The following is a 20,144-nucleotide window of genomic DNA, read 5'->3' on the forward strand; positions in this document are numbered from 1 at the left end:
TCCCTTTGGCGTGCTATTATTTTCCCTGCAGTCTGTTGGCTTTTTGATCACTCTTATAGCAACTCTGAAGTAAAAGCAGCAGGTTTTTTTTATTCCATTTAAATTCAGAGGAGCATTCAGAACAACACACTTCTAAAGTTCCTATCAGTCAGCAAAAAAGTATTCAGGCTTTTTTAATTTGGCCATATCAAAGTTCTTCTGCTGAGGAATCCACACCTACAAACTCAGCATTACCATTCTCATTTAAAATGCTTTTTTCTGAGCACTTCAAACAGAAGACAAGTCATATGCACAAGAAATGAAGCTACATTAGCCTTTTAACAATTACAGATGAAAAAGGGGGGTGCCTTGTTAATTTCTAAAGAGCTTACATGAAATTTAGTAATGATGATGACTTTACATAAAAGAACTAAGGTGTGACCTCCAGCAAGGGTGATCAGGAACTAGAACAGGCTCCTCCGAGAGGCAGTGATGGTCTCTGTCCTTGGATATTGGAAAGCTAAGGCACAAGACCTTGATTAATGTGTTCTAGTTGACCCTGCTTTGCGCAGTGGGGCTGAATGGGAGACTTCCAGGACCCTCTTCAACCTCAACTCCTCTATCAATCTATAATTTTTTTGGCATTGCCCACGCAAAGTTTAAAAGTAGTTTTTGTCATCAAGTAGCAAGTTTGCCATCTTCATTTCAGAGGTAACTACAAAAATGCCCTAAAATTCTTTAGTAATCCAAGTACTACCTCATTCCAGTTGCAATTGCCAGTGTATTCACACCAGTTTCCTACTAAGCCTGAATTTTGAAGATGCAGAGGATTTTCCTCAATCGGGATAGTTTTTATTTCTTACTGAAGTTTGTGTACACTGGTACCAAACCAGTCAAAGCATTCCAAACACTGAAAGTTTATTCTCTTGTACAAGAAAAAAATAAAAAAGCTCCTCGTGAGCATGGTTGCCAGGGACACATTAGTTAAAACTGATTATACATTGACCTGGAATGCATCCAGCCACCATTAGCAAGTTAATATTCATGTAACAAGCATGTGGAGATGAACTAAAGACCACTGAAAGTTCAGGCTGAAGCCAAAATTCTTGCTGTAATTTTAGCATTCATTTTCTGCCTCAAAGGTACTACACTGAGAGAAGAGAACAAGAAAGCCTATCCACCTGATTCATGGAGATCTCGGAGTCTTTGTGAGCTGTGTGTTCACTGCAAAGTTGACAAACTTTGAACAGTTCAATCTTTCCACGGAAAGCAACCAGCATTGTTCTAAGACCCAGGTACGCTGCAGATAATAGTTGACGTGAGTAGCTAGACAAGTTTTAATTATAAGACACACACTTAATAACAATTTCATTTTTATTTAAAAAAAGTTGCAGAGCCAGCAAAGCCAGCTAATGTGAACAGATCTTTTTTTCTTCTAACAGGGATGCCTGCAAACACATGAAACCGAACAAAACCTGAACAGCTTACACAAAAAAATAAAAAATAAAACCCAGTCTTTTTTAATTTCATTAAGCTAACCTCAGTAAGAACGGTTACTGACTAATGCAGATTGCACTGAAGTTTTTGTCTGAACCGTTTGCGTGGTTGGTCAACCAGCACTTACAATTTGATTTGATGCAAAGTCAGGGGACAGGGAATTAAAGCAAACAAAAAAAAAATAAAAAAGGAAAAAGAAAAGAAAAAGCATTAGAAATTCATGCTTTTATACCTTGCTGTAAAATATTCAATGTCCTCCGGAATTTCAGGCTCTTCTCTGCCACAAGAATTAGGCACAATATATTTCTCAAATCTTAACCATCAAGGTATTTCAACCCAGAGCTAAACACCCAAACTAGGTATTATTTACAACCGTTGATGGAAACCATTTCTTCTTCAACTTCTAGTCATTAAAAACGTAAAAACAACTGTCAATACTGTCAAATCTAGAATGTTTTATTCTAGAGCATCTCTTCCTCCTTTACAGCAAGCTCAGCTTAACTTTTCTGGGACCAATCGGCCTATCATTCAATTCATTAATAGCAGCCATCGCTTCCTCATAGTTTGTCATCGCCACAATGGCATCACCCGAAGGCAACCCTTGTTCGTTATACTGCACGGAAACCGACTCCGGTATGACTCTGTAGCCATAGAAAAAATCCAGAATCTCATTGGGAGTCGCTTTAAAAGGTAAATTTTTCAATCGAATAGGAACAACCCGGTCAGAACCACCACCACCACCGAAGTTTGGGTCCGGCATAAATCTGCCTTCTGGAAAGTTTCCCATTTTGTTATTCCCAAACTCCATTCTGCCAAAGTGTTCGCTGTCACCACCAAAATCCATGAGGGGTGGCGGGCCTCTAAAATCCTTAGGAGGGCACATGAAGTTCTCAGGGGGGTGCCTAAATTCTGAAGGATGCCTGAAGTTCCCAGGGGGACCAAACGAGTGCATGGGTGGCCCTTGCGGTGGTCCAGGTGGGGAACCAACCGGACGGGAGAGCTCACCTCTGTCATACGTGTGCGAATGCCCCTGCATCTCGTTTGGGGCAGAGAACGGAACAGTGACACCAAACTTCTGCATCTGCTCTTCAGATATCAGTCTCAGCAACACCTCCGTTCCCAAGAACCTCCGACGATTTAAGTTTTCCGCTTTCATGGCTTGTTCTTCAGACTTAAACTTCACTAAGGCTTCTCCCAGCCCAGCTCCTTTGTCGTCATAGAGCAAGTAAATGTCATCTTCATCAATATCGAATCTCTCAAAGAACTTTTGCACTTCGACTTTTGTCACATCAAACGGAAAATTCCTCACATAAGCACACACCTTAGGGCCAGAATGACCTTCCCGGTAACTTTTTTCTGTCATGGCCTGGCCAGGAAGATCTCTTTCCTGAGATCTTCTCCTCTCGTAAGAATCAATTATTTTCAACATAGACTTTCTTGCAATTGGAAAAATGTAAACAGGACGATTGAGAAGAACCTTTCTATGGCACTCCAAAGCAGCCTGATAATCTCTCTCACTCCTTAACATCACAAAGGCATCTCTAGTCCTCCTCTGATGCTTGTCCGTTAGAAGCTTGATTTGTTTGCTGCCTATATCCAGATCAGGGAAAAAATCTCTCAGATCTCTCTTCTCCACGTTAGTCGAAAGATTCCTTAAGTGTATGTAATATTCCTGGCTGGGGGGAGAACGAGAACGCGTTCTTTGTCTCCTTGGTGATCTCGAATGAGAATGCTTCCTTGCGTGCATGTAGCCCGAACCTCTCGGGGAGCGTTCTTTGAAGAAGTGATCCATCTCATTCGGCACGTCTACCCGCCCGCCGTACTCGATCCACCGCTCCTCCGTGGTCGGACTGATTTCTATGAACCTCTGCCCCATGTACTGTCTGTGGCGTTTCAGTCCCTCTAAGGCATCGCCAGGCGTAGCGAATTTTACCAAGCAATCACCGTTATTTAAACCGTTACGGTGCTTTATCAGAATCACCCCGTCCACGCGGATTCCGGAAAGGAACGCCCGCACCGCATCTTCTGTCGCAGAGTAGGGAATGCCACGCAGGAACAAGTACAGATCATCTGGGTTAAACGCGTGGGAATCCTTTCTCGACTGATAGCTTGATTTAGGCATGCCTACATCACCGTGTCGCGTGCCATTGGCATGGAACCCAGCCTCCGGGTGATTTGGCGGACCGTAACCAGATTTATTTATTCCTTTCGTAATAGCCGCGACTAAATGCGAGATGTCTCCGACACCCGATGCACCAGAACCATTAGCACCTGCTCGTCTAGACCCAGACAGAGTTTCTCGGCCCCCACGGTCAAATCGTTTCCGGCTCATCTCTATGGTGTTCTGCATCTCCGCCTTGCTGCTGAGAAAGAGCTCTACGCGGGAGTCCTTGATAAACCCTCCCGAACAGCTCATGGCACGCCGTGCGTCTTCATCTGTTGCAAATATAATAAAAGCCTCCCCAATTTCTCCTCCAATAATATGCACACCTCCATCGGGAATATTCAATCCCAAGAAGAAACGACGAATATCTGCAGGACCCGCAACAACAGGAAGCCCCTGCAAACGGATGACTACAGCCATGCTGAGCTCAACCCACAGCAAAAATCACCTGCAGACAAAAAGGTACACATGATAGCACGTCTTTAGTACTCAGCTGTTACAGTATCTTAACACTTAAGCCTTTTTAATGAATGCCCTTGTCTCAATCAAGAGAGAAGGCACGAAAAAAACTCACACGTTTACAAGAATGGGATTAAAAGAAGATTCGCTGACAGTTGATTAGTCAGAACAATTATCTACTCCACCTGCACACGTGGACAAGTCTATCAGTATTCCCTATCCTAAGGGCAACAAAATCCACCTCAGTCACTCCTCACCATCCACGGTACCCAAAGAACACCTAAAGTCTTTCGTGGCATTGTTGCTGGATGCCAGAGATCTCTGCCCAGTCCCGAGGAACAAAATAAAATCCTGTTTGCTTTTGAACAGGACATTTGGGAACATAAACACCGAAAACGCTAGATGATAAAAGGAGAAAGGAAAAAGACTAATTGCGACACTGGGAAATGAAGTAATTCACCAACACTGATGACTTTACTGCTTTGACAAGTTGCTCTAACCAGTGATCGGTTCTGATCAATACCGTACGTTCTCTCAGTGTTCAAAACTGTTGTCTCTTTCACGTAGTCAGAGTATTAATTGCAGCAGCCACATGCACTCAGGAGAGCATATCCTAGCTCCCAGCCACAAGACTGTGAGGAAAAAAAAAGGCTGTGTACGATCTCGTCACAATACTCAGTGAGAAGTGTTAAGCTTTGGGCAGCTTACCTGTTTCTGCTTGGAAGACCTGATAAATTCTGTAAAATCAACTTAACTGTGGAAAGAAAATGAAACACAATTAATGGCTGATATCTGTACTTTGGTTTACAAACTGTGCTACATTGCTGCAGCTCATCCATAGCAGTGGCTAACATTAAAGCCAGGCATGTAATGAAACCACAATCTGGGATACAATGAAGAACTCCTTCCGCGTTCCAACATGTTATGCACCGCATCCCTGTGTTGCCATTTTAGAAGCAAAAGAAATTCAAAAGTTAAGTTGACTTCTGCAAATGATGAAAACACGATGAGGTTATTTGGTCATCGATTGTGCCATACTGAGCTGTTGAAATCAAACAGACTGACAGCGAATCGAGGGGAAAACCCTCAATTCTTTGAGTCCTTGAAAGACGTTCAAGTCCATCTCAAGATTACAGTACGTGTCCGTTCTTCCAAAATTCACCTGCTTTCAAAGCTCACAACAGGAGTACACTACTCACCAGTCCAGCACTGCACTTAACGTCCACAGCGAAGACTATCAAAAGAACAAAATTAGGCAGCGAGGAGAAACTACAAGGCTTCAATTCACAAAGCAGAAACTGTATTTTCCCTAAATGTGAACTGCCTTTCACAAGTAAGAACAACTATTGCTTCATCCGCTGACTTGACCACATCCAGATTTTCAACATGACCATCTGATGTCACACAACACAGAGCACAGTACCCTCAGAACAAAGACAAGCTCCCAGAACAACTAACTACATCCCTCTAAAAAAACAGAGAGTCCAAGTCTCTGATGACAAGCGTTTGGGAATATGCCCCGTACAAAACCCTTGCTCAATAACTGAAGCACTAGATCCTGATGCCAAGTTACCTATTGATCACAGTACCTAGTCACTCTGCGTAAGCCCAGCAAAACGAGAGCAAAGACCAAGTTATGAGTCACTTCTACATCAGCACTTCGTAAGCACAACAAACCCAAACCAACTGCCTGTTTAATACCTGCACTGAAGACCATCAGCTCTCCGTGTGTTTTTGGGGAGTGTTGACCCCAGCCAGCACCCACATAGTTGACTCTACCCAATCCTCACCAGCAGGATGGGGAAGAAAATCAGAGGAAAGGCAAGAAAACTTGAGGGTCAAGGTAAAGAAACTTTAAGAGGTGAAGAAAAAAAGCAAAACAAAGGAAATCACTCACCACCTCCCAGGGGTGGGCCGATTCCCAGCCTGCCTCCAAACAACGGCCACTTTAGAAGCCAAAAATACACTTCCCTCTACAGAAACCAAACAAAAACCTTCTTCTTCCTCTACCTCAGCTCGACGTTACGTGGCACGGAACATTTCTTTGGTCAGTCTGGGTCAGCTGCCCCGGCTGCGTCCCCTCACAACCTCTTGCCTACTCCCTGCCTGCTGGCTGCAATAGCTGAGTGGGGAAAAGAGAGCCCTGACGCTGGGCAAGGGCTGCGCAGCAATAGCCAAAACACTCGTGTGTTGTCAGCACTGTCCAGCCACCAATCCAAAACACAGCACCACAGAGGCTGCTACGAAGAAAGTTAGCTCCATCCCAGCCAGACCCTCTGCACCTTTTAATCTATCTTCTCAACAGATGAGATGGCCATGCCAAAAAAGCAAGGAGAGAATTCAAGGGCAGGATTTTCTTACAGGGCCTTCGTGTCTTGCGAAGTCAAATCCGCTGCCCTGCTACTTGATGATGCACTTTATCTGTAGTTGTTCTGAATTTCGCAATTCTGCATTCTCATCCCCATTTTTAAACAGCATTCAGAACAGATCTCCTCAGTACTTCTTCGGTGACAAACGGCAAGTTCTCCTCGATGTGCCAACATACAAACTCCTGCGTTTAAAACCAGGCACACTGATTCCAGATCCTAATGCAATATTCAAGAAATCCACAAACAGAAGCGTAAGACCAGGCAGTAAGCTTTTAGGAGCCATATATTAAACAGCCAAAAAACGGTAGGAACTGCAGACAAGCCATCCAACTGTTAAATGAATGACCAAAACGAGTGGCCTTTAGGATGCACGTTCATGAACTGAGCAAAGGCTTCAGAGAACAAAGGTTTACGTAATGAACAGACTGGCAACCTCATGGCAAGTTTAAAAGCAGAGGTGTGCATGTTAAAGCTTTAAGAAATTCTGCGTTTGCCTCAGTTAGCCGGAAAGCAGTACTACACCTATACCTCCACAGCCTCAGTGAACTCTGAACACCATTAGCGCTTCGCTCCAGAAACACCTCCCTCAAAATACAGGTAAATAACTAAATAAATAAACACTTTACGGAAGCTAAGCCTGCACCGGACCAGCACTTTGAGCACAACGCAGCGAGGTCAGAGCCGCTCGCATGCAGCAAACGGCGCCAGGAGGGGCACCCCCGGGAACACCCCGAGCGTAAAAGCGACCAAGCGCCGGGATTCACCAACCCCCGGCGGTTCCCAGCAGGATTTATCCTTCCGTCTGCGGGGAGAGAAGGAGAAGAGAGAGGGAAGGAAAAGGGGGGGGGTGGGGGGGGGGGGAAGGGGTTGCCGTGACAGGGCCGCGGGCCCGGCCGCCGCCGCGCAGCGCTCCACGAGGGCCGGGCTGCCGTGAGGCGGCTGCGTGGAAGCCCGGCGGCCCTCGGGGAGCGGAGGCCGCCCGGGAAGCCGCTCAGCCGCCCCTCACGCCCTCCATCACCCACCGGCCGCGCCGCTAGGACAGGCTCCGCGCCCAGCCCCGCCGCCCGCAGCTCCCGGCACGGCTCCGCCAAGATGGCGCCCGCCGCCGACCGCCGGCGGAGGAGGAGGCCGAGTGCGCCTGCGCGACCCCCGCGGCTCCTTCCGCCGCTTTGGCGGGAGCGGGCGGCGCTGAGGGGAGCCGCGCGGCGGGCTGCGCATGCGCATAGCGACCGTTTGTCCGTGCCTCTTCTCTTCTTGGGGGGGGGGGGGTTAAGTAATACAATGGGTAAATGATAGCTGAGGGAATAGGAAATACAATGCCTTGTTGGCTGAACAATCCTCTTTTACAACTAAAAACCACACCTCCTGGGCAGAAATAGCCCCCTTCTCGCTGTGAGCCCGCTGCTCATGGAGCGTGCACAAGGAATTAAAGGGTCACAGTGCCTTTAAAGAGAAACAAGAAAGAATTAGCTGACATTATGACATTATGCGTAACTCATTATGCTCCCTTAACCACCAATTGTAGTAATTTTGTGTATAACTGGAAAGTATAAAAATGAATTTTCAGCGTCGAGAGGTGTGCTAGCTTTGTGGAGCTACCACCTAGCACCCATCTCTACACAGATACATAAATAAATACATAGATATATAAATATATAAATATAAAAATACATAAATATGTAGATATATAAATATATAAATATGTAGATATTTAAATATATAAATATATATATATATTGACCATTAATCAGCTCGTTACACCAGATAAAGAACAACACTTTGGCTAGACAAAAATAAATCTTTATGGCAGATTCACCCTCTCAAGTGGCCCTTATCTATCTTTTCTAAGATTAACTTGAGCTTAAGAAGTTGAATTTGTGCCAGTGTTTTTGACAGAGCCGTCCCCAGAGCAGTGTTGAAAGCAGACTGCCTGTTCTCTTCCAGAAATAAATTTCCTGATAGTAAAAATACACAGTGTAACTGAGACATCAGTGAGACATAGTTGAGCAACTACTGTAACAAGGTCCTCCTGTCCTTTTGCTTTGAGTTTTGGGAAGCCAGTATCCATGCTGTGTTAGAAAATCCCTAGAAAACAACAGGTGGCTGGCCACAAGCAGTGAAGCTGCCTTCTCCTTAGGAGCCAGCAGCTTGCTGGTGGTTGTAGGACTTTTGTGAAATCATTAACCCTTTGGATTAAAGGGCTTTAAAAGAAATAATAATATTATTTCTTTTAAAGGATTAAGATATTTGAGTAATAATTTTTGCACAGGAAGAAACTACTTTTTCTCTGTATTTTTTTTCTCTAAAACCAACTTTTATGGCACCATTGCCTGGGCATGTCTTGGTACAGAGGAAGCTGTCTGTCCTGACTAAAAACACTGGAGATGTTTTAAAAAAAACACGTAACATTGTGACGGGAAATACCTATGACAAATGTTTGCTGTCCCTGGGAGGGGTGTTAGAGACCAAAACATAACATGTTTCTGTTGTGGTTTAACCCCAGCAGGTAGCCAAGCACCACACAGTTGCTCTCTCACTCCCCTTGAAAAACCTCATGGGTTGAGATAAGCACAGGGAGGTTGTGCACCATCTACCACCACGGGCGACATGATTCAATATGGGGAAGATCAGTGTTATTTGTTGCCAATTAACACGACTAGGGCAGTGAGAATTGAAGGAAACTAAAACCACCTTCACCCCATCCACCCTCTTCCATCTCCTCCCCGCAAGGGCTGCAGGGGAACGGGGGCTGCGGTCAGTCCCTGATGCTTCGTCTCCGCCACCCCTTCATGGCGTGGGCTGCCCAAAAGCTCTTCAAGAACTGCTCCCAGATGGGTCCACACCACGGGGTCCATCCCCCAGGAGCAAACTGCTCCAGCACGGGTCCCCCACGGGTAGCAGCTCCCCCCAGCCCCCCTGCTCCTGCAGGGGCTCTCCATGGGCCGCAGCCTCCTCCAGGCCACATCCACCTGCTCCACCAGGGGCTCTTCCACGGGCTGCAGCGCGGAGATGTGCTCCATGTGGGACCCCTAGGCTGCAGGGGGACAGCCTGCCCACAGGGCTCCCGGTCCCTCCCTCCCTCCGTACGGGGGCGGCTCCGCCGTGAGGCTGCGCGGCCGCCGGTCCCCATGGCGCTGCTGCCGCTGCTGCTGGTGGTGATGGTGGCGGAGCCGCCGCCCGGCCTCGGCTTCTCGCTGCCCCTGCAGCGTCCCGCCGAGTGCGGCCGATCCCGGTACTTCGACGTCTCCCGCCTGGCCTGCGGGCCCTGCGGGCAGAACCAGGCGCCGAGCGCCGGCGGTGAGCGAGGCGGGGGGCGGCGGCGGCGGCCCCGGCAGCGGGACGGGGGGAGGCCGGGCAGGGACACGGCCCCCGGCCCCCAGCACCTCCAGGGATGGGGCATCCACAGCGTCTCTGGGCAGCCTGTGCCAGGGCCTCACCACCCTCTGAGCGAAGAATTTCTTCCCTATATCTAATCTAACTCCCCTCGTTCACTTTAAAGCCATTTCCCGTTGTCCTATCCCTACACCCCCTGACGCAAAGTCCCTCCCCAGCTGTCCTGTAGTCCCCTTCAGGCACTGGCAGGCCTGACCCTAATACCTGACAGCCTCCTTCTTCAGGAGTGGGGGTGGTCAGATGCAGATGGCTCTCTCTGTAACTGCTTCCCCCCACCAGCACAGTATCTTACAAAAGTAACTCCATACTTGCTGAAAAAATACACTCTAATAGTTTTCAAACCCTTCATAATGAATGTGTTTAAATCCATAATGATCTTTTAGCCTTGACTCTTCCTTTAGCTCCAAGGCTTCAAGGCAAGGTAAATTCCTGGGGGAGGTCAAGGATCCAAGCTTTTCCGCAGCACCTGGCTGGAGCTGTGCAGGTAGATGCCACTCAGCCTGAGCCTTGAATCTTGCCTGAAATCTGCTTGGGACTGCACAAGTCATAGAATCATTAGGGTTGGAAAAGCCCTCCAAGATCACCTGGTCCAACCATCCCCTACCACCAATGTCACCCACTGAACCCTGTCCCCAAGCACCACGTCCAACCTCTCCTTGAGCACCCCCAGGGACGGTGACTCCACCACCTCCCTGGGCAACCCGTCCCAGTGCCTGACTGCTCTTTCTGAGCAGAAATATCTCCTCATTTCCAACCTGAACCTCCCTTGCGGCAACTTGAGGCCATTCCCTCTAGTCCTATCACTAGTTACCTGTGAGAAGAGGCTGACCCCAGCTCCCCACACCTTCCTTTCAGGTAGTTAGAGAGAGCAATAAGCTCCCCTGAGCTTCCTCCAGATCAAACAACCCCACTTCCCTCAGTCTCCCTGGCCATGTGCTTCATGACAAGCTCATGGCTGTGGGTTCTTCCCTCAAGCAACAGCTCCTTACACCTCTTCCTTGATCTGATCCTACTGGGCTTTTCTTTCGGTATCGTTAAGAAACAGTTTGGTGTCCCCTGACTCAATCCCTGATCATTTTCAGAAATGCCATTTCTGTAAAACTGGTCTGGTGAGGAAGCTTTAAGGTGCTTTAAGGTTAGAGAACTTTTCACATAGTTTTACGTGATTTTTAAGTGCACAGTTCTATGAGCTGAAGTAATAATAAACATAGTTCATTAGTACTTAGAATCAATTTTATTTTGTAGTATGGTTTTAAACATACATTCCATGATAGTGAGAATGAAAAATTTTAGGAAAAAAATATTGTTGACCACTAACAGGTGCTGTAAAAGTAGTGTTGAGTTTAATTTCATAGTAAATAATAGGCATGTTCTGTTATTCATTGAAAACCAACAGAAAGCTTGATCCTCATGCAAAATTTTAAAGGCATTGAGTTTAAAATATCTTTAAAACTACATTTATATTTTGAAAAACTTTTACATACAAACATGTTTTTAAGATTGACTTCTTATTCAAAGGATAAAAAATGAATACAGACATTTAAGCTTGGTGGCGTAAAGGGAATGGCCTGAGAATGGCATTGTGGCAAGATTTATACAGATATTTCTATCTGTTATTAGATAGAGCTAAAGAAAAAATACAAAAACACAAGCTCTGTGGGTTCACCCTTGATGCCCCGGTGTATCAGCCAACCCAGTGACATTTTGTGAAAACTTTCCTACAAACGGTAACATGAACATTTTTTAAAAAGGTAGCTGATTTTCATGCCCATCTTACTCAGGTCTTTTAGTTGTGTATCTAAAAAAATATATTGATCTCTTGAGAACAATAACGGTTGTTCGTAGTATTCTGTGAAAAACAAAACATTTTTACATAGATTAAAACTGTTTTTGTTCTTGTTTTCAGGTAGTTCATGTGAATGTCAGCCAGGATTCAGGATGGTTTCTAATAATGGTGGGTCCTCTGTTGTTTGTGAGAAATGCCCAGAAAATATGGTAAGTATTGCACTTTTAATACTTTACCATAATAATGCTTTTTTTTTTTTTTTTCAAATTCAAATTTCCATCTGAATGCAAGCTGTTCTTCCTTAATTTTAAATTATTTTCCAAAATAGTCCTTACTTGGGATTTTTTAAATATTAGACCATGTTTATCTGTAGTATTTTTTTTTCTCTTCAGAGCTGTTTATTGCTATTATTTTGCAGGCATTTTTTCGTAATAAATTTGACCCCACAGACAAAGTTTATATTTTAAATGTTCAATATTTTGTTTGTTCAAATAAATGTTCCAATATTTATGTTTATATTTTAAAAGTTCAGTTTCCTTCTACTGCTTTTCTATTCTGCCTCATGTTATGTTACCCTTGCCCACTCTTTTACAGGATGCCAAAGTAGAAATGCAGCTCATAAGTATCTTATTTGATAAGTTATATAATTTCTATTATTGGAATACTTAATCTCCCTACTCCCTTATACTTCATCTTTACTTTTAAATTAACTGCTACTTTTATGTTATTTTATTTTTGTCCATATACCTTTGTAGTTTGGTCAGTTCTTTCTACCTGTCTTGGCAAATTAAGCTATAATTTTGAGCCACATTTGCAGCATTGAACCAGAGACACCAGACTTAACCAACCAGCTTTCTTCCTCTGCAGTAAATAAAAAAATAACATTTCTCCAGCAAAAACAACTTGTGAAAAAGGCTTCTGGAATATTTCCTTCTCTCCAATAATTGTAGAAAAACTCTCAAGAGGCCAGTTTAGTTGGATCAGTTACATATTTAGTGGCTAACTGGGTAATGCAAGAAATTTCCTGCTTCTTTTCATCTTCTTGTTACACTAGACAAAGCTTTTGACAAATCATTTTGACTTCCATTTCCGTTGTTTCTGTATATCTATATGTAAATATGGCTATTTATGCATTGCTATGATTATTGTTTGTTGTTGTTGTTTCTAAGCAAAAGGCTCTATCTTTTTTAAACCTAACACTTCCAGCAAACTCTTATCTTCACTGCAGGTGTCAATTAATGTTTCAGAAAAACTGAAGAACCCTTTTTTAGTCTATCTCTGCATAGGAATCATTTTTGCCAGATTGTTTAGCTTTTTTTTTTTTTTTTCTTTAGCAGCTTCATGAATTCTATCGATGTTGTTATACATGAACACATTTTCTAATAAATAACATCTGGATCAGGAATTCTTCACAGATGTTTGGTGATTTTGATATTTTTGAAAAATATAATAGCTTTACATTTTATTTTAGAGTGGAGTTACTCAAGATGGATGGAATTGTATTAAATGCCCTAAGGGCCTAACTTCTGAAGGAAAATGTAAATGCCTCATTAATGAAGTACTAGGTAAGGAACATATGCAAGTTGTGAGATACTGGTGCTTATTTTAGATATTAGAGATTATTAAGCCAGGCGCTTCTGTTAAATGAGAAAGGAAATTTAACATCTGTTTACATTTGTAACATAACATTTCAACATTGCTGTTGATTTCAAACCTCATTCCTCAAAGAGAGCAGGGAAATCTGTGCCACTGTTGGTTGCAATGATAAATACTATGCAAACATTCTAGAAATGAATGCTGTGAATACTGCTACATCGTTTCCTTTAAGCTGGTTGGCATTGGTGAGGAAGGGTTGAAATGGGCATAAAAACAGTATCAATATAGACTAAGAAGAACACATTTGAAAGTTTTGAAGGTTATAAAGTGTAAGTACTTCTCAGTACAGGGATTATACATACATAAGTAGGTGGAACAGGATAGCCTGAGCAAGCCAAGCAAGCTACTGTGCATTAAGGTCTGTGGATTTCATGCTTCCCTAAAACACGACTGTATCTCTGAATCCCTGAGACACACTTCCTTGTATCTGCAACGCTTACTTGATGCCCTGGGAAAGCTGCAGACTCATTTCAGTAAACACAGGAAATGATTTTTGCTGTTAATTTTAGTGGTGGTATTAAGTATGTTTTTGCTTATCTTGCACAGTAAAAAAACTAATAGCAAAGAATAATTTTCATCAAGGGTGTAAAATTACCTCCTTGGAGCTCTGATTTTCCTCATTTGCAAAGACACAGGACAGAAAAGACTTTCCATGTGCCTGTAATTCTTTGATTAATTATTTGCTAATGTCCAGTTTAGGTATTTATTTAACTGAGTGTGCTGGAGAGTCACTCTTTTCCAGGTGACTACTTATAAAATTTTCTAGGAATCTGTAAAAAAATTAATACCACATCCTCTCCCACAAGCTTTATAAGAGTTGAAAAAATATAAATTCTGAAACATTTTGGTAAAATGTTGAGAGTAAAGCTCCTTCTGTCATTTAATCTCCAAAGCATCAGTGCTGAAATTTTTTAATGCTTTTTTTTTTTCATGGTTAGACTTAAAATCTCTTGCCAAATGATTTCATTGCTGGAAGATGCAGTTTTGAAACTTCAAATCTGTGACATTTGCATTTCAGATGAAAATTAATAATTATTATTTTTCCCAGTAATTTGTAAACTTGATGTTTTGAGTTCTATATTTGCAATGAAACCTTGTTTTGAAATTTGGTTCTGAATAAATAGCAAAGGAACAGCAATACTGGACATGAAATATTGCGTGTGCACAGCTATAAACAACACATGAATATAGATATGTGCATTATAGGGATGTTTTTTGCAATTTGTGCTTGATTTTTGGGAAATGAAATCTTTGCATTTATTTCAGAGATCTGCATAGACAGTTTCCCTTTTAACACTTTTTTAGCCATAGTGACATATTGTGCATCATACTATTATACTACACTTGCTTTTCTTTTCCACTTAGTGGAAAGAAGCGTTGATGGTGTTTTGCTAAACGAAGCTTTGTGCATACGTTGTAATGGAAGTGAGCCATCGTTCTCTGCTTCAGATGTGTTAGGAAATAGGTAAGTATTTTTATTATCTCGAGATAATAGATAATAGAGTATTTTCTTTATCTCGAGATAAAGATAAAAATTAAAGATATATTCTTAAAGATTAAAGATATATTCTTTATCTCGAGATAAAGAGTATTTTTATTATTTTATTAGGCAGGAGACCTTTTCTCCATTAACACTAGTGACAGGACCCGCGGGAACGGGGTTAAGCTGAGGCAGGGGAAATTTAGGCTGGACGTCAGGAGGGGGTTCTTCACAGAGAGGGTGGTTGCACACTGGAACAGGCTCCCCAGGGAAGTGGTCACTGCACCGAGCCTGTCTGAATTTAAGAAAAGATTGGACTGTGAACTTAGGCACATGGTCTGAACTTTTGGGTAGACCTGTGCGGTGTCAAGAGTTGGACTTGATGATCCTTAAGGGTTCCTTCCAACTCAGGATATTCTATGATTCTATGATTCTATGATTTTTGTTCCTTGTGTGCTGACAACTTTGAAAGTACCATATTCTGTTTAAATGGAATATTCTTGAGGTAAAGCCTATATCTGTGGGATATAAGTATTTCTGGATAATAGAAGCATTCTCTATTGCTTCATCTGTATACGTCTTGAAAGCTTAGTGACAGTTTTAAAAGCAGTGAGTTGGAAGTCCTCAAGCCCATATCAAATTCAATACGTATTGTGTTCATTGAAGTCCTTATATGATCAGCATTGTTCTTTTGTTTTTTAGTTGTTTGTTTTCCTTCAGCGTGACTACAAGCAGGATTTGGACTGGAAGCAGAAACATAATTCTTATTTTGATAATCACCTATTTCATTTCTTTACAACTTCACTGACAAGAAAAATTGATAATGCATTTTGGATTTTAGTTTGAACTCTTGAAGAAGCTTACAGTATTATCAGGCCTTACCTCCATGAATTACAAACTATATAATCAATTTTCACTAAATACTTAATCTCATACTTAACTACGCTTTAAGTATTTTCTTCATGTTTGTGCTTCATAGGTGTGTAAGATGTGAACAAACTTTCATCAATGTAAGCAAGTCTTGTGACTGTAGCAGCCCAAACATTCTAGTAAGTAGAACGCTTATTTTAATGAAGTTCAGAAAAAAAATAAAAGTTATGTTGAAAAATAATAATAAAAAAATAATTCTTTCTTTTTCAGACTGGGGGATTATGTTTCAGTGCCACTGAAAGCTTACCTCCAAAGGCCATAGCAACTGTTCGGTTTGGACAAATAGTATGTATGCTTATTCTGAATCATTTTCAAGCTATCTCATTACTTATTTTCAGTAAGTCTTTTAATTCTGTTGCTGAAAACCGAAGGTGGTGGTTTGCTATCATGGTGATCGCAAGGTAATCAACATGGAGAGTGTAGACGTGGAGACCAGGCAGGCATTGCTCTAATGGAATAGGCTTAAGAAAATTTGTGCCCTCTTGGAAACTGAAAAACAGAGGTAAATCACATGAATTTGGGATCAAAACAAGTATCAAGTATATTGTATTTACTGTATGCATTTAAAACACATCCTTGTATCACAAAAAATGCTGAAGAGTTCATGAGAGCCTCTAGGCTTTTTTTTTTTTTTAATATAAAATTAACATTTGTATAATGTATTTTAAAGGAGTTTTAAAAGATTGAGGGGACATTTTTAGTTATATCACCTGTCCAGAAAAAAAAGCAATTTTCAGTTTTCCTGACAACACATACTAGTGCTTTTTGAAAGTGCAATATTCTAAATAATATCTTATTGAAAACACGTCTTTTCAGTTGCTTACAGTAGGTATGAAACCCGTGTTTTCAACAAGTATGAGGAATTATAAAAGGCAAGTTGTGAAATAATGAATTTGGCAATTTTGTTTCTGAGTTAAATTTACCACCCAGTCGGCTTTTTCCTCTTGAAATCATTAGTACTTCCCTTGTGCAGTAAAGAAAACTCCTTTGTCACAGATTCTATTTAAAAAATGTCGGTATTTCCATTCTTATTCTGTGTATTCTGTCTAACTTGATGAAGTGAAACAAATTATTTCATAATGGTTGGGTTTTGAAAGGAGATGGTTTGGTTTAGACATTTACAAAGGACTGAAGTCTCTTAGAAAAAATAAGTAGCAGCTCTTAGTTGACAATTTTTCAGATTGTTTTGTGATGGGTTATTGTTCTGAACAAAGACAGTGAAACCATTCCTTATTTACAGGGTGTAACATTGACATCAGCCTGGTTTCTGAAAAACCTGCAAGCTTCAGCCTCTGCCTGTTGGGTGAGTTTCATTAATGTTTCCATTTTTTTCTTGTTCAGAAGTAGTACTCTGTATAAAAGCCCCTTTAACAAGTGACTTTAATTTGTGGAAGTTAGTTGTGCTTATTATTAAAGAACCTTATTTTGAGATGACAGAAGATAAGAAAGTAATATATATACATAACGCTTAGAAAGAGTAGTGAGCAGTTTTGTCAATGGTAATGCAAGTCTCTGTGGCTGGAATCTGCACAAAGATACTTACCTTGAGTAAACCTTGTGTTTAAAAAATTGTACTGGGTCTGGCTGGAAAAATATCCTACAGTGGTCATAGTCACATGAACTGTTGAGTATATTGCATAAGGGACACTCAGAATTACTTTCTGACATATCCTGTACTGATTGGCATCTGGTCTTTATCTCTTAATTGGCTTTCAGTTGACAATTCTGTTTTGTGATAGAGAAGAATTATCACAGTACCATCCTTTTAAGGTTTGCTTTTTTTTATGTGTGCAAACGTTATTTAACATCATATTGCTGTGGGTACCTGTAACTGTCATGGAAGTGTAGGTGCAGCAACAGAATCACGCACAATTTTGAAGCGGATGCTCATCTGACCCACACAAAGGCAATAGGTGATAATAATAGTTAATACTAGTGCCACAATCTATCTGCATACAGATTTGTTTCACATGGCAGCAGTTTGTTTGCCAAAACTGAACAATGGTATAAATACAGCATAGTTTAGTAACAGCAGGCTAGAGTAACTACTAAAACTGAAAAGAGAATATTTATGATACATACGACTCCATACATACTGTTGCCAGTCTTAAGTCTTTGTTGGAGTCATCTTTGTCCTACAGCCTAAGAGGTTTTAAACATTTTGATTCTGTGTTTTTCAAATACACATTTTGACATTTTTGTAACATCATATCATCTAGCTGATGCAGTGAAAATAAACTCTGAAAAAGTTTCTATTCTCGTGCTGCCATCTGCAGACCTTTAAAAATGTAGAACCTGAATAAATGGAAGAAAATATTAGATGTTGACAAAACAAAATCTGTTTAAAGTAAAAACGAGGGTTCAGGAATGACTTATTAAAGATAACATTAGTTTTATGACTGCCTCACCAAAAGGAGAGGTTCATAAATACTTTTCTGTGTTCCTGTGTTTCTCCACTACAGTTGCACTCTAATTTAACCGCGTGCCAAGCTCTTGGAAATATGTGTGTGATGAATATGAACTCACTGAGTTCTTCAAGTACGGATGCCTGCGGTTTATTTCAGTACATTTATGCCAATACAGCAAGGCTAGGCATCGTTCATTCGATAGCCTACTGGTAAGTTTCCTTTTCCATTATGGTACAATCTGTAATAGTGTTTATGGAATTTATTATTCTAAGTGTTCTTTGATTTAAAATGTTATGTTTCTTTAGAGACAGCATTGTCATTTTTTTCAGGAGACACAATCTTCCATGGCTGTATTACGGTGATCAACCAGGTTTAGCATCCCAAGTGCTTGAGACAAATCATTTCCCCACAGTCTTCAGTTTTAAAGGAAAAAATAAGGTAAGTGTTTGGCAGTAGACACAGGGAAGCAGATATCAGGAAAAGGACATAATTGGATAAAAATGTTTAGTCTTGTTTCTGATGCAGGTCCACCGAAAATCATTTTTAGGCAGCTCATGTAAAAAAACTCAGAGATCTAATGGAAGAGGAAGGTGTATTTATATAAAACAAAATCTCTTAAGTAGGGTGATTTTACTGATTCACACTCACTTGCACACACGTTTCCTTCGTTCACACTTTTATACCCACATTCTTATAAGTCAAGGATGTTTGTGCCTGTGTGATCTGACCAGGACCAATTGTGTGTGACACAGGAACAAGGGATGCCAGCTATTAAGTCCTAGTTATGTCCACAGGATTCTTCTGGATTGTCAGTGATGAACGAGTATTCAGACAGATCATTTATGCTCCTTAGAAGTTAATAGTTGTTTTGGCATTGTCCTTTGCTTCGGGGTATTGTTTACTTCAGTTTCCATAAATCTGAGGCAAAGAGGTTTTGTGTGTCTTTCCTTTGTTCAAAATATATACAACCTTACAGCTTTCCTCAGTTTTCCTGGTGAGCTAATTGGAAAAAGAAGGATAAAAGGGATGTGCTGTAACTTTTCTGCCATTTTCCTGGTGCCAGGATGCAGGATTATTGCTGACAAATCGTCTGATCTGTGGTTTTATCACAACTCATTCCTCAGTTTCACTGCAGGGAACAGTATGCTTCATTCTTTCTGCACACTATTTAACACTTTCCTTATCTTGTTTCCAGTGCTTACACACGCATTTCTATTCATATTTCAGTTATACCAACTTTAATATTACTGTTACAAATCTCAACAAGCTGAGTTATATCAGAGGTGGATTCAGTCTATAGCTCCCGCCCAAAATTTTCATTTTCAGTTTATTTTACATATTCATTCAAAGTTAGTAGAACTGGAAGAGTTCGTTCAGATTAAGTTAATCACACAGAGTAGGTAGTGCTAATGATAACCTGTTTGTCAGTTATATTGCAAAACATATCTTTTCTTCCTATTGGCTCAAAAATAAAATAAGCATTTTTTTTCAGACAAACTATAAAAGGTTGTGTTTTAAATTAAACTAAGTTGCGGTGTTGTAGTGCAGCTTCTGCTTTAACAATTAAAAAAATCATTATTCTCCCTAATGCTGAAGGTCCAAGGCTGGTATGTATTAGAAATCTACGTATATTTCTGATTAGTTTAGGGCATGTCTATCTGTGTAGACATATACTTAATTTTAATAGATTATTCCAGTCCTAATAATTCTAATAACAAAGGCCTGTAAAATAAAATGCTTTTTATATACCTACAGGAAATGAAAATTTGAGGTTGGTGTGATGGACTAAATCCATCCCTCACAGATAGAAAAAGACCTGTTACTGCTAGGACCGAGCTGCCTCATCACTGCCAAACAAAATGTCTCGGTATTTGTTAGTTTGGGTAGGTTTGCCCTTGAGTACCAACACTGAGATAAATGTAGAAGGTCACAGGCCTCTCCTAGCAGAAATCAAGAAGTAGGATTCTTGTTGTTTTTCACTAAGTTTAAAGCAGTGTTTTTTACACTCACTTGGCTACAAAAG

At 41.3% G+C, this 20,144-nt stretch overlaps 2 protein-coding genes across 3 annotated transcripts in view; one reads left to right on the forward strand and one right to left on the reverse strand.

Moving 5' to 3' along the window:
* Window positions 1–967: 967 nt before the first annotated feature.
* On the reverse strand, window positions 968–7,591 carry RBM12B (RNA binding motif protein 12B). Its single transcript, XM_082755270.1, has 3 exons — window positions 7,491–7,591; window positions 4,808–4,853; window positions 968–4,088 (listed from the first exon to the last, which is right to left on the reverse strand). Exon 3 carries the CDS (start codon window positions 4,058–4,060, stop codon window positions 1,958–1,960), a length of 2,103 nt encoding a protein of 700 aa, XP_082611396.1. The 5' UTR covers window positions 4,061–4,088; window positions 4,808–4,853; window positions 7,491–7,591; the 3' UTR covers window positions 968–1,957.
* Window positions 7,592–9,603: 2,012 nt separating this feature from the next.
* TMEM67 (transmembrane protein 67) overlaps window positions 9,604–20,144 on the forward strand; it is a 30,289-nt gene continuing 19,748 nt past the window's right edge. For both annotated transcript variants that reach the window (XM_082753370.1, XM_082753371.1), the window contains exons 1-9: window positions 9,604–9,765; window positions 11,768–11,856; window positions 13,119–13,212; window positions 14,669–14,768; window positions 15,763–15,832; window positions 15,924–15,998; window positions 16,954–17,016; window positions 18,176–18,330; window positions 18,451–18,559. In XM_082753370.1, the coding sequence (XP_082609496.1) occupies window positions 9,627–9,765; window positions 11,768–11,856; window positions 13,119–13,212; window positions 14,669–14,768; window positions 15,763–15,832; window positions 15,924–15,998; window positions 16,954–17,016; window positions 18,176–18,330; window positions 18,451–18,559 (894 nt within the window). In that variant the 5' untranslated portion in view covers window positions 9,604–9,626. The remainder of the gene's footprint in view (window positions 9,766–11,767; window positions 11,857–13,118; window positions 13,213–14,668; window positions 14,769–15,762; window positions 15,833–15,923; window positions 15,999–16,953; window positions 17,017–18,175; window positions 18,331–18,450; window positions 18,560–20,144) is intronic.

Source organism: Aythya marila, assembly GCF_965140915.1.
Source record: "Aythya marila genome assembly, chromosome: 2".
Lineage (NCBI taxonomy): Eukaryota > Metazoa > Chordata > Aves > Anseriformes > Anatidae > Aythya > Aythya marila.

Bases quoted from the DNA above. Each gene is read 5' to 3' on its own strand.
- RBM12B (XM_082755270.1), bottom strand. From the start codon at position 4,060: ATGGCTGTAGTCATCCGTTTGCAGGGGCTTCCTGTTGTTGCGGGTCCT.